Source organism: Gadus chalcogrammus, chromosome 7, assembly GCF_026213295.1.
Source record: "Gadus chalcogrammus isolate NIFS_2021 chromosome 7, NIFS_Gcha_1.0, whole genome shotgun sequence".
Lineage (NCBI taxonomy): Eukaryota > Metazoa > Chordata > Actinopteri > Gadiformes > Gadidae > Gadus > Gadus chalcogrammus.
Window position 1 is genome coordinate 23310580 of NC_079418.1, and position 14953 is coordinate 23325532.

General features: G+C 41.5%; 1 protein-coding gene across 2 annotated transcripts; it reads right to left on the reverse strand.

Moving 5' to 3' along the window:
* Positions 1-3220: 3220 nt before the first annotated feature.
* Positions 3221-14863, reverse strand: tmem248 (transmembrane protein 248). 2 transcript variants are annotated; one of them, XM_056594202.1, is made up of 7 exons: positions 14477-14572; positions 13545-13703; positions 12527-12818; positions 9048-9198; positions 8145-8328; positions 7345-7514; positions 3221-7070 (listed from the first exon to the last, which is right to left on the reverse strand). In XM_056594202.1, the coding sequence occupies exons 1-7, from the start codon at positions 14477-14479 to the stop codon at positions 7019-7021; spliced, it is 1011 nt and encodes a 336-aa protein (XP_056450177.1). In that variant the 5' UTR covers positions 14480-14572; the 3' UTR covers positions 3221-7018. The 2 variants fall into 2 exon arrangements, with proteins under 2 accessions (XP_056450177.1, XP_056450175.1); XM_056594200.1 differs by having other exon boundaries at positions 3223-7070; positions 7368-7514; positions 14477-14863.
* Between the last annotated feature and the right edge of the window lie 90 nt (positions 14864-14953).

Below are 14953 nucleotides of genomic sequence, written 5' to 3' on the forward strand. Positions count from 1 at the left end.
ATCCTAAGAGCTCCCGCAACACTCACAAGGTGGCTTACTTTGTGCTTTGTTAGTTTATTTTCCTTTTTTTCAAAGACCAAAATGAAAGGCATATATATATATATATATATACATATATATATATATATAGGCCTTTCATTTTCCTCCTAAAATAAGTGAATATATATATATATATATATATATATATATATATATATATACGGTAACGTATGAGTAATACATGATTCCATAGTTTGCAAGTGAACCACAAATTGCTGTCAGATTATAGGCACGGGAAGCCTTCTGAATACATGGAATAATTTGGAGTTGAAAATGCAGGTCGTCTGAAAGGTCCCATTTGGCAGGACGGTTGGTGATACGGATACAGTGCAGTCAGATCTCCTTCTGGTTGTTTTTTTCCATCCTGACATGAAACAACCAAGCAACAGCATTTAATGAAGCCTCTCTGTGACCCGTACAGACACTTTCACGTCATCTGTGGAGCTAAGAACCACTGTTCTTCTTCCGTTTCCAGTTCCCCATCGGGTCACCTGGACTTTCCCAATGCTATGGATACCGCAGACCCATCAGTGGCTCCTAATGGAATATTTTACGTTTCAGTTGAGGTATCTCTCTCTCCTTGGACGTTTGTTGATGTTTGTACGTATGAGTCATCCGAAGCAATAGACGGTGACATTCCATCAAAAATCCAAACCCGATGGTGTTAAAGGTCACTGTTACTGTAATTGATGCTTTTATTTCAACATCATGATTTAATACCATTCCATTTCTGTGAACTTATAACATATTATGACCATTATTAAATGTTATTAGACTTTGTAAGCTTCCTTTTATTTCTTTACATTTTCATAATGTACTATCAATTCATCGTTTAGCAGACGCTTTTTCAACCGAAGTGACAGTGATGCTGTAATGCCAGGTAGCTCAAGGATACCGACAACGTCAGCAGACGACAGGGAACAGAACCATTCAGCATTGAGTCAAAGACCCTAACCACTAGCTTTCAGTTTTATTATCAGTACTGATCTGCCCGTTGGGTGTTTAATACAATCCTGGTGCTTCTTCTGTGAGTTCCTCCTCAAGGTTATCCCCAACGGATGTTTCCCTGCCTTGGTTGCTTGCCAAAAATGGGCGTGAAGCCCATTGAGACTGGAGAATGGTGACTGTGATAAAGGGGCTATACAAAACAGTGGAATATGCAACAGAGACCAGCCTATAAGCCCAATATATGGAACACAGGTGGACATAGCATGGCTCTCGTCTAGTTTCTCTGACATTTTATGAGGGGAATTGTCTGGAGAAGGGGGTGGGGACAACAATAAACAGCAACTCCTTGGCTTTTCTACTAAAAATATTAAATAGATACAATTCTGTAAAAGTCTGCCATTAGACCATTGTTTGAGGATAAACTATGTTGCTGAATACAAGATGTGCATGATTGATAGAATTGATCGAATCATGCCAATATAAATAGATGAAATATAATCTAAAAAAATGCATGCACACACACGCATCTGTGCCCACTTTACCCAAGCACACGCACCGAACACAAGACCAGCTCTGCTCAACTTGTCAATGCAAGATGGGTCATAATGTTAATTGACAACATATACAGAGGTTATGACCTCTGCTAACAGCTTGTCAATATCTGCACCAATCAGGAGCCGGCACAAACTATTAGGTCAGCAAGTCAGATCATCAGGTCATAGCAAGAGCCGCCATCTGCTCACCCCTGGGGATTACAGTGTGGGGAGGAATCAATTTGTGTCAAGATTATTAAACTATATATATATAGTTTATATTGACTTTTAGGATACAACAGTATTCATTAATAATTTATTTATCACTGGCTATGGCTACACACAGTTATTCATTTATTCTAATCGCTTGAGTCAGATCCGAGCCTGACATTCAAAAGCGAGAGAACAGTCTTTTTTTTGCTCTGGAAGTCTAAGATGTTATTATTATGTCTTCATTCGGAAGTGTCCTCATGAAGAAGTATATGACATTATAATATATTACATTAGAACCCAAAGTCCAATCCCTTCCCTTCTGAAATGAGGGATGGAGGCGGCTGACTATCCATTATTGTTTCTGATGTAAAAGATAGAATGATGTTTAATGGCGTGTCCCGTTTATTCAGGGCTTTGACGTCTTATTGTCAATAACCAGACCTGACAATAAGATAGATGCTCTGCACTAAGTCAAACAGCTCTACAAACACCATCTATCAGCTCCACTTTCAATGTATTCTAGACCAGAGCCAAGCCTGAGCCCATTTTGTTAATCCTTTGTCAACCATGTCATGCAATTAAATAAATGTCTATTCAAACGGGATCATCATAATAATGACAAATATAACTTTGACTCCATACACAAACAGGATTTGAGAGACATCAGACAACTCCACAATAGACCAAGTCAACTTTGCCTTTTTAATATCTGACCTGATATCCTATTTAACATGGTTGTAGTCACTCACAGGCCCTAGTTAACCACCAGACCTAGTAGTCATTAACTTCACCTGTGAGGCTAGAGTAGGCCATATCCTTTGTGTAGCGCAGTTCGACAGTTCCGAGTTGATTCACTTTTATCTGGCCAGATATTATGAAGCAACAGTTAAGAAATAAATTAAACAATTATAATTTACTCGTATAAATGACAGACATTGTCCCTCCAAAACTGCAGCAAAAATGAGCAACTGGAAGAAAAGTGATGGTTGCCTCCATATGTTGAAGTTCGTCACGTTTTGCCTACAGCTATGTTATTCAATGTTTGTTAACGTTTTGTAGCTGCGGGGTTTGTTTTTCATTCTTTTTGACCAATGAGTATAAGAATATCACATGTGCATTATGAAATGCTTTCTTCCTACCTGATGATTGCTGAGATGTTCGGGAAGTTGTGATGAATAGTATACTTTCTATCAATGTGGCCCATACAGGAAATTCATTATCCTGAGTAGACAGCTCCCTCTAACGGTGAAAAGGGGGATGTGCTAGCATTGCAATCAGCTTGATACATTTTGTATTTTCATCTGCAAGTAAAATTATCTTTACACGATGGGTCCTTGCTCTGCTTGTTATTTAATTTAAACTAACTTTTATTCTTGAGAAATTCAAAGATCTAATTTATTTTTTAATTTAAACCATATAGCATTTAAGCATTTAGATATGTTTTGTAGTAGACATGAACTGCTACTTGAGGTACCGGTATACTACGTGATATATATATATATATATATATCAAAACATCGTTAACTGTGGTTGGCAACTTAAATGAGTAACTAGTTCAATCGGTGGCGTGTGTGACTGTGTGTTTGTGGGGCGCTAGAGACTGTAGTGTGTAGTGCACTCATGTTGTCATACTCTGCAGACACATGGTGTGATGAAAACAATGAAACAGCTTTTATATGCAGTCAACAAAAAGAACAAAAACAACAGGGTGCGATGAGTTTGTGTATTTCTCAGAGACAAAACAAGGACAGCTTGACAGAGGATTTCCAGGGACAGTTTATTGTCATTATTTATTTCATTTCCTTTTTTCACTTGAAATCATAACCATTTACATACATTTGCAACTGAACGGGAAAAGTGTTTTTTTTGGGTGGGGTGCACTGCCTATGACCATAGTTGCGCTTAATCTTCAGTGCTATGTACAAGGGTGGGAGAACGCAGTCTAAACAGTGCAGAAGGCACAGAGGTGCTAGTTTACTTGCGTCTAGGTGTTGCGGAAAAACCATGGAATGCAACAAAATAAAAAGCTTTATTCTTCAGTTTGATAGTTTTTTCCTAGCTAATCGATAGGGACCCTCTCTGTTCAGCTATATAGAAGTAATTCACTCAAAGTAAAAAAGAAATACAAAGGAAGCAATTTACTTTAACAAAATAAATAGCTTAAGGTCGGTGTGTAACCTATTTACAGATTTTGTATTACGCCAATACACAAAATCTTTTGAAACAAGTTAAATAACACAACCCTTACCCTTTACCATAATCAGCAACAAAGTCAGATGGAAACAGAGGATTTGTTGGTTATATGATAAAATTGATCTTCCCAAATCATTAGAAAGAAAAAAGTATTTCCACCCCAACTCAATTTTCACAAAATCTTGTCACAATAACGAATAGATACCCAAGTAACAGCGCTTTTTTGGTTTCAAACAGTGAAAACCTAAAACGTCATGTCAAGCTTCCTTCTAACAGAAAGTAAATCAAAAGCCACACTTCCAACTCCAGATCAGCATAAAACACAATACTTCAGAGACCGGTGATGCGAAACAAGCACATGTATAATGAATATAATGTGTGGGGTTTTTGGAAGACTAGGTAAGGCTGGCAATGGAGGGGGAAAACAATAAAGAAGCAAGATATGAGATTATTGTTTTCATTCACAAATCAATATGATAGCAAAGTGCAACGTATTAAAAATAAGGAGGAAAAATTACCATAAATCAGATGATTGAATCACATTCTGCGAACACAATCATTTTACGTAAAAGGGTTTTAAACACAATAAGGAGAAAAAAGCCTTTCTGTGTATGTTTAAATCACCACTATCAAGTATGTCGCTTCCTAAAAGGTTACATTCAGTTAAACTGCCAACAAAAACCGAGAGGTAAAGTGCAGTTTCTCTGTAAAGTGCACATCCTACCGTGCGTTGCTATGGTTACATCTTTCATTTACCAACCCCTATCAGAAGATGCATTTATTTTCTTTTGGAGGTGGGGGGTAATTTTGTTATTTGTATACGATAACACAAGCATTGCAATTGCACAGTTACCACAAATTGATCAATTTAAATTTTTTAAACCTCCTTTTAATACATTGTCTATCTATATTTAGGGCATGATCTGACCCAATAAATGCCCGGGTCATTTGATTGTCTGATCCAATGAACTAAAGATAATAATTATAATAATAAAATGGTCCTGTGTCCTCATTTAAGCCTTCATAGAGATCAAGCAAGCAGACTCTTCATTTGATGCTAAACAAGGACCTGAATGAGGAACGAGCCACATCCCTTTCCAGGGCCGGGTTAATGGATGTTTCCTTGTCACAGAAACGATCGCTTGGCCATTATGGAATATGCAAATTAGTTCCCACACTAATGCAGAAACAGCTCGAGTTTTAAGGTTTTTCCTGCCTTATTGCAAAACTAGGCTCGTATGGATAAATGTGTCCAGATTTTTACTCACAAACCATAGCATACTTAAGTCTCTGCGCCAGTCTGCTAAAACTTAATATCGAGCTGATAAACTTCACCCGTTACTTTACCGTTGCTTGTTCTTTTCCAGACCCAATTGCATTAAATATAACACCCTTTCTGCCCATCCACTTTCTGGGTCACTATCATTTCGTGTTTCTATTAGAAATAAGTGCTAAACGCAGAGAAGAGCAAAAAAAAGAGTTATTTAAAAGACATTAGAAACACAAAGGGCTGTTGGGGAGAAAGTAGGATTTCCACAGGATGATTATTTTTAAAGAGAGAGATAAATAGTATTACTTTTGAGGTGCATGTTGGGATTGGCAACGTAGAAAAAAATAAGAACAAGCAAAAAAATTGCTCAATATGGTAAAGGATTAAAATAATTAATAAAACGGTACACGGTCAAAGATGCAAAGTGTAAAGTAAAAAAATACGATTTTTCGACAAAAAGAGAACAAGGCAAGGTATATAAGCTAAAATTTATCAAACTATTTAGACTATTGGCTGATCGTACTTTACTGAAACGTTTTTTCACACAGCCATGAGTAAAACGGGAATTAACTCTTTGCACGGTTACCCATCAACTTGGATAAAGCCAGTCTCCAGCACCATACACCTTCCTCTAATCAATGTAAATAAGTGTACTGGATATAGGACCTCCGATCAATGAGGACCTGTGTTTGAATAGCTGAACTGATAAACTCACCACAACAAAAGACAACCGTACAGTACCCCAGATCCAGAGTCGAGTGCTCATTAGTTTGAACAGCGCTGGTGATGTTTGGAAAATAAATAGAGGGAATTCTATGAAGCACAGCCAGCCACCAAAACAAACATGGCTTTTCTAAATCTAATTGCCTAAGATTGGTGATATCGCCCTGGAAGAGCAGACAAATACAACTGCTTTCAGATTCAGTCTAGTTGCACCAAACCAAAGGTGTCCAAATTCGGGAGAAAAAGACTTTACAACTAGGGGAGAATTGTACTGGCAACGTGTGGTTACGATTATGATAAACATAATATATATATCTGTATATATCCTGTACTAGTCAGCTCATTCAACTGCAAAACAAAAGTGATTCTTGTGTTATTTAGATTCCTATTCCTGCTTTTCCCAAATTGTCGACATCTAAAAAGTAAAATGCACAAAAGCAACCGTCTTTCCTCCTTACCAGTGTGGTCTGGTTGACCGATACCTCATCCTGCTTCAAAGATGTAATATCCTACATTCAGTGAAACAGTTTTCTTTTAATTACATTTTGGTTCTTGGAATCCAAACGTGACTGTGAACCAAATAAAACAAGCTTTGTTTTATGTCCTTTGACATATATAACAATGAATGCAGCCCAAATTCTTCCTTTGAACGGATACTTTTTTCTCTAGTCAGGCAGTACTGGCGAGCAGGCTATAAACACTGTTGCTTTTAGCGGCCTGCTCAGCCTCGCAATAGGGGGAATTTAACTGTACATCGAAGATCATAGATTACATAGCTTGCGTATAAGGCTGAAGTGCGGTTGACAAAATGGCGGAGTGCAGTTGTAAAAATGCGGGTTGTGAAGATGGCACTCAAGGGGGACTCAGGCAAAGAAACAAACCAGAGAAGAAAACAAATAGTGTACAGAACATTTCCTACAAATATGTACATCATAGATACAGGCACTTATAATATCTTTGGTTGGAGAAACCCAACATTGCAAGAGAAATGCATTCACAGAGCTTTTGTGTCCTTAATGGATTTCCATGGTTCACTAGGCAACTTGTAAATTCTTATTTTTTTTCCTTATTCGTTCGAGTTTGTCCATGTGATAAGAGTTTAGTGTTGCTCTACAGGTCCTGGATGGGAATCAACCCTCAGACAATGCCACCTGAAAGACACAAGGGCAGACTGCATCATCTCCCGGCCAGCAGGAAGATGTGTACCACAGTAATGACTACACTGATGTTTGAGCGCGTTCACACAAGGGGCCACCATTACAAAAGCTAACACAGCTCCAGTTACTTAGCAGATTGAAAAGATCTGTTTGCCTAAAAGATGTAACACGGACACTGATGGTTTCAAAAGCGGAGATTGCTCTCACACAACACACTTTTTACAATTATTTTAATTAATATTGATTTTTTTCTGTAGCGTTTAAATACCTAGTGGTAGGGTACGCCCGTACCTTCTCGGTGGCAAAGTCGGTGTTGACTTGTTGTCGTACTTTGCCCGGTCGGCCTTTAATGACTGCGTAGCAGAACATAGTGATGACCATGACGAACAGGAAGTAGCTCGTGTGCATCAGGTGCAGGTTGATCAGCGAGCGGTCGTCCTACAGAGGGGGGAGAGAAGAAGGGGTCTGCTTGAGAAAGCATGCGCGTCACAAGTTAGTGCTGGGGACCACCAGTTCTATAGGGCCTCTGTCGCTGAAGTGGAGCCCCTGCGTCGAGTGAAGATGGTTTTACGACTGCAGTGATCGTTTAGGCGGCACTACACGGCCATGCAAATCAGCGGTGCTATGCATACACTCCCTCCGCCCTGGCTCGCTCCATGCTATGCAAACCTTTCCCTGCGGATGCATTTTTTTTTACCAGCATTATGTAGCTTGTCATGTACTGCAGCGATTAAATCCTTTAAAAAACATGATGGTTCTTAAGACCCGCCACCCTTAGCGGATACCATGGCAACTGAATACATCACATTTTATACTGGATAAAGTTTAAATAAAATATACATTTTGAAATACTAGTATGTAATTGATCGCAGTCAAATGTGCCAGCAAAGTCTCCCTCCACCCCTAACATATCGATGTAACAACAACCCTCTTCCTTCCCCAACATCGATATATTCATGCAAAACGTCCAACACGCCATTCCCCGTGACTTTATCATTTAAGTCAACAATAGGGGGTCCGTGGAGCCCGCAATCCCTACAGGGGGGGTAAAGGCGGCGGGTGACTTACATCGGGGACGACGACGGTGAGCTTGGGGTTGAGCGCATGGTACAGCTTGCCGATGGCGCCCTTGTAGCACCAGAAGGGGTTGTAGTCCTGGCTGTACTTTGTGTCCGAGTCGCGCGCCGTGGTGAACAGCTTGTACCAGGACGTGGCGTTGGTGAAGGTCTCTGGCACGCAGTGGGGTGGCTGCCTGCGCAACGCAACCGTTGCCTGAGTTACTACATGATGCCGTGGATATACGTGAACATATAACAACAGTACAGCCACTCCCGCAATGTTGGACCCTGATGGAGTTACTGTTGGGCACTTTGAGTCCTTTAGTTCTTTGGGCTGTGAGTCAAAGTGACTTTGTGGTGCTAAGGAGCAGGTAGGGGTTAGGGCATCTCGCTAGAGCTTAGACTCTACTCATTGGGGAACAAACCCAGTACCTTACACCAACCTGATACAACCAATGATACCCTCTGAAACAATGACCCAGAGTAGACTAATTAACTTCTTTTTTTGATTGCCTCTACATGATACTCTTCTTGTGTGCATACATATTTTTCTGTCAAGAGAATTTATTAAGAGAAAATTGTCAGGTAGATGTTTCTGATAAAATTCAGGAAAACAGTCAGGTACTTTCTGCGGTGGCACCCAAATCTCCAGCCTGAGATGGATCAATATATGAAAGTATTATCAGTCAGATAAGGGGCTCAGATAAGGGGCAGATAAGGGGCAGCCTGATCTAATAAGATCAGGCTGCACGTGTTCCTCAGGCCTTACGAGACCACATAAAGTACATGTTTATCTGAAAAAGACCAAAAGGATGGTATAACTGGAATAACCACTGTAAATGCAGGAAAGCATATTAGACCCTCTGGGGTGTTCCCGTGTGATGCTGTGGTGGCCAGGGGCGCAGGGACTCACACGGTGACGGGGAAGATATTGCTTGCGGCGGTGACGGTCATGCAGGTGCTGTACACCACCTGCTCACAGTGGCCGTGCAGCACACACTCGTCTGAGCTCCAGGGCACGGGCAGTGTGAAGGTGATGTTCATCTCCTCGTGCGCCTCGCGGCCTGGGAAAACAAAGCAGAAGAACATTACTCATTCAGAACATCATTCATACAGTTGGAAATGTCTTCTGACATTCACACCTTGAATTCGAAAAAACACATTTCTTACTCCCATAAATAAAACAAAATTTGTCAAGTGATATTAGGTTATGGTGGAAGGAAATATAAAGATCCCCGATAAAAGTTGTCGAACTGATTAACATTTACCGGTTGTACCGGATAGCGGTTAGAGGGAGTGCATCGGGCACGAATGGCTAGCACTTCTCGTCTTTCCGGATCAATTTCTGTCGCTCAATATGGAGTTAAGTTTGTGGAAAACATAACAGTGAATCAACATCGAAGTACTTCACAAAATCATTTCACAAACACAAAAGTTCTGCAACGAAATTTATACCATTTGTTGCAGGCGTGCACACACAAAACGCTCAGTCATTTTGAATCCCCTTCCAATATAATTTAGACTAATTATATTGGCAGAGGATGTTTGAGTGAAGCCGGGAGAGACGGCAATGATGATTTGATCACCAAGACCGGTATTGTATAACAAAGGTCATCCGCACATAATGAAGTTTATTTTGGTCTAATATTGGTGGTTGTGGTCACAGCTGGTGACATTTACCATGCAAAGGGCTGAGCTAATCTTTGTTTTTTGATAAGTTACCGCCTCGGGAGACAGGTAACACGCAAGTGTACAGAACTACTGAAAGTACCTGCAATGTTGTCACAGGTTACAGAAAAATCTGAGAAAAAACGATTTAAAGCAAAACCAGCAAGGCCAGGTGGCTAAGAATAGAAGAAGCGCATGTCCGAGAAACGGACAACAAAATTGGCCGCGTTTTTTTTGGGATCATAAATAATGTATCAATGTAATAAAACAAGTCGACTGCCGAACCCACGTTCCCTTCTTCAGGTCCAAGTCCTGCTGGGAAATCATAAGGGGCACAAAATGTTGTGCGTCAATGGCAGAGCAGTGACGCAGCCCTCCAAACAGGGGCCACTCCATACACAGAGCCCAGACTGCAAGACAAAATCTCTCACACCTACGAAACATGTTCCCTTTAGGTCTGCAGACATTTATTGCGATAAGCTAGCTATAGATCAAATAAAGTAAGATATTTAAGCAGCATGTGTTTTTTTCTCTAATCAGTGTAACATTGATTAATTGTTAGCATATATAAACTCAAACGTTGTAGGTAGAATTTAATCGATCAGTTTGGTTTGGAAGATAACCATATTGTTATGTTAAGGGTAGTTAAGTGCAACCCCTATGGCCCAGCAACAATGTATTGTATGTTCTATTCAAATTTGTATTAAAAAATTATGTATTAAATATTGATATTCATTTAATTAGATATTGATCACTTTAAATTAAATACTATTGTTTGCCAAAGCACATGGCTGTGCACACACGGAGACAGGCTCAGGGACGAGTTCAAGCCTTGCATAGCAGTTCAAATATATGGTGGGTTTGCTGTTTACCTCACCCATTCATCATGCCCTTTGGCAGATACCATTCTCCTTGAGGGTCTTATAACCAATAACGTGCATTAGAACTATTTCTGTTAAGAAACAGTTTAGAGAAATAACTGATAGAATACTCCATTATTTTACCTAGCCTGCCATAACAAACTGATTGCCTTAAAACATCCCTGTGGAATGATTTGTGTTGGCAGAATCTTAACAGTCGAGTTGAAATTAATTGTAGAATAAAGTTGCAGAATAAAATGAATTGGTAATGTTACTGCCATTGCAATAATGAAAACAGATAGACGGATCAAGAGAAACACCCAAGTCTTTGCTCGTCAGGGTGTGTATACCAACTAAGATCACCTGGAATGAGGGCAGAGCGGTTTCTAAACCAGAGTTAGAAATCCAGCTTTCACACGGCAACAAGTAGACGTCTATAGTTAAGCGACCTTAAGGGAGGACTTGTGTCTTACTGCTGTAAGAGATGTCCATATACTACAGCCAACAACTTTTCTGCTTCCATCTGTACTTAAGGCTCACGTAAAATACGCATCTACATTTTTGCAAATTCAAGTTGACCCACATGTCAGTTTATTATAGGGTGTGCGTCAATGAGTATCAATGGGTAACAATCTGTAAAATAAAGAAAATGTATCAGAAAGCAAAGTCTGGCGTGTACAAAAGCCTTAGTTCAAAAGTTGTTTGTGACCAGTACTCTGTACTGATTTGAAACACACAGTGGGAAAAGGAACTACAAAGAACCACAACTGTTGGCTCCCTTAGGCCAGCGAGCCTGACGTAACCTGAGACCAATGAGAAAAAGGCACGCATTCTAACAGTAACCATTGACCAACATAAAAACAGGAATATCAACATCACTAAACACCAACCAGATATTTGCATTCGAGATACATGTAGATTAAATAATACATTTAATTCAGGTAGGCATCGATATTGCGCCCTTTCAATTCAAACAACACTGTCCTTTCCAAGCCGAAATGTGCAAATACTGCTCTCTTCTTCAGACAGCGAGTAAGTTATCCCGACAGGCTTAAGATGCAAACCAATTCAAACATTTCTCTGCAGAGACTCGGTGGCGTCACGGACTCCACTTGTTTGTACAGTCCAGTGACTCTAGTAAGGTGTGTACATGGAATAAGGAAAGTTGTTTCAGTCGTGGGAGGAACTGGACGGTGGCTGACTTTTGTCAACACAGTGACCGATCACACGCGCACACGCACACGCACACGCGCACGTGAACACGCACACACGCACACACACACACACGCACACACACAAACAAACGTGTATGTGTCTTGGCCCTGTAGGTCGCCGGGAGTGTGATCAAGTTTGACTGACCTGTGTGCGATGTTTTGCGATGGATTTGCTTGAGCAGAGTTGCAGTACTAGTTGCCTTCTTCCTTAATAAAATATTTATTGTGAACAAGCATGTTGCCTTCTATCTTTCTGTTCCTGTCCAGGTGCCACTTTAGCAGGATCAGGCCTAGTACCTTGTTCGATGGAAGGTGTCAGGCTTGTTTACAACCTATCTTTTCTCAGCGAGTGGGCATTGAGTACCGCTTACTCTGCCAAAGCACATACGTCACACACAGGTCGGTCACACTTGATCATACTCTCCACGGCCTACACAACATGCAACGGAACTAACTTTAAGAGAGCATAAAATCAGTAGATGCAATCCAGGTTACTAATTAGGCTCACACACTACAGCTGCGTACGTTCCCCCCCATCGCGCTGCCCGCCTTCCCATTCGCATCCGACGCCTCGCCACACCCCCTCCATCCACACCACATATTTACAATACATACAAGCCGTTGTATTTAAAAACCGGAGGGCCACCCACCGGTCAGCCCGACCTGCTGCCCGAGCACCGTGGCATACAGGTGGGTGATGTTGCGGGAGTAGCCGCCGAAGGGCCGCTGCGGGTCCAGCGTGATGGTGATGGGCACGGAGATGTTGACGAACCCCGAGTCTTCCAGCAGGAGTGGCGTCTGGGTGCCGCTGCGCGCCTGGCCGCTGGTGATCACCAGCGTGCTCTCGGGCGTGGTGGACTCGTTCAGGCCGTGCTTGAGGGTCTCATTCTCCGACACGCAGAGGTCCAGCTCGTTGAAGCGCAGCAGGAACGTGTTCCAGTCCTGGAGGGGAAGGAGAAGGGCGGAGGGGTGCTTAAAAGACGGGGTGTTTTGATCTGGAGGTGTTGTGTGAGGTTGTGTTAAAAGGTGCTGTAGGTTAGATTTATATTATATGTGTTGTGAGAACATTGTGTCGGCTGGATCGTGCCTGTCTGGCTGTGAGCCCGTTTCGATTTTAAACTTCCCCGGCTCATTTGGGACCAATCAGGGTACCTCTGGTCGGATTAGTTCAGGGAATCCATCTTGCCTGTCATCACAGGTGCTTGAAATGCAAGTCATTTCAATGGCAGAGTAATAAGGGAGCAGAGTTAAAGAGATTTTTTGGGGTTGTTAAAAAAAAAACAGAAAAAAAAAACCTTTTTCTCTCTCTCTTTATATCTCTGGAACCTAACCTACAGCACCTTTAATGTGAGGCTTGTAAAACCTATTGAATTATGACAAGGATAAAGGATTATATTGTTCTTGGGAGATCAGGAGTGCAAGGTTCATAAAACAGTTAAAGTATTCAAACTGCAGGAATTCTACAGTAAACAGTTACATTCGAAAACTCAAACATTGACATTTTTTATCTTACATTCTTTCTTGTGTTTGATTCCATTGTTTATTTTTAGTCATATGTTTTGAGTAGACAACATTTAATTAAAATATGTCTATTTTGTCACCTACTTATTTCCCAAACCTGAAAATGCATCTGGGTTACTAGAAAGCATGAAGGACTATGGTCTTTACCTCAGTCAACTCTGCGGACTTGATCTCCTTAATCTTGAAGAAGTAACCGATGGTCAGAAAGGCGATGGCCACAGCACTGACGCTGAACATAAAAATGACCAGGGGTGGGCGGTTGTTGATGTAGCTTCTGAGGTTTTCTATAGGGTTCAACAGGTACACCTGCATACAGACAAACACCGATTGTCTTTATGAATAGCAGCTGTGAGCAAACAGGATGTAACCTTATATAGAACATAACAACACACTTCGATAAGGTACTATTATGAGAAAAAACTACCGCAATGAACATATGAGGTCGAAATATATCAAAACATATAAGATGATGCCATATGTCTGCATTTTCCAAAATAATTGTGGGATTACAGAAATCCACCGTTGTGCATTTTGTCCTTCCGTGTTTTGCTACCGAGTTTAATGTGGCCGCCTACAAATGCATATGTTTATCCTTCGGCTACGTTGCTTTACACAACAGTTTGCCTTGATATCGGATTCAATGCCATGTTTAAGTAATACAAATACTGTACTTGATAATCGACTGAAAAGCATTCAAATATTCAACATTTTATCAAGGTGGCATGCATCTTTGCAGATGTATAAACTATGTAGGGGCCTATGTGAAGGGTCCATGCCCCCAGCTCCGGTCAGACGACACGGCTCTGACAGCTCGGTGCAGGTGAACGCTCGAGCTCATCCCACCGGGACCAAAAGTGCGTGCGTGCACAATTAGCGCCAAACATCCTGGCGAATGTACAACCTGATCGACGATAACGAAACGACGGAAACTTGGCTTCGGTCGCCACAGCAGCAAGCTAGCATGCTCGGCCCTAGTACCCCTCAAACCAAACACCTTATCAGTTTCTCTGTCATGAAACACGAACGAAGATTAATAACCTGTGCGACTCGACTGCGATTAGATCACATTGTTCGCTCACCATTTTCTCTGTGTGCAAACGACCCGGGCGGGCACCAGGTCGCAAGTTCGTGATGGACCACAGAGGGAAGAGCAAGCTAGCCTCGCTGCTAAGCTGGCGGTGTTGCTAGCCTGCTACTTTCCCCGACTAGTCGCTCCTGCATAGACCGGGGAAGAACAAAGGTTGGTGCTTAATTGTGACACCCAGGCTGTCTGTGTCTGAAGAGACGCTGCTGCTGCCCATCCTTCGCGAATCGTCCCGCTCTTGTATACTCGTGTGGGTGACTTGTGCATAAAGGGTATAGCAACGTCAACAATGTATCTGTGTCCGTATCGTAGACTCTGCACCTCCTCCTCCTCCGTACGGGCGCACTGCGAGGGTGCGCTGTTCCGCTGTCCCGTGAGTGTATTCAGGATGCCCGGACTCTACGCAATCTGCGTAACCGGCATATTTTCCCCTCAGTCACGCAACGTTGATATATATATATATATATTGCTG

What these genes read in the sequence shown, in the direction of transcription:
- tmem248 (XM_056594202.1), bottom strand. An exon ending in AGTCCGCAGAGTTGACTGAG is followed by an intron (nt 12,819 to 13,544) that starts GTAAAGACCATA and finishes CTTCCCCTCCAG; the next exon opens with GACTGGAACACGTTCCTGCT. An exon ending in AATATCTTCCCCGTCACCGT is followed by an intron (nt 8,329 to 9,047) that starts GTGAGTCCCTGC and finishes TGCGTTGCGCAG; the next exon opens with GCAGCCACCCCACTGCGTGC.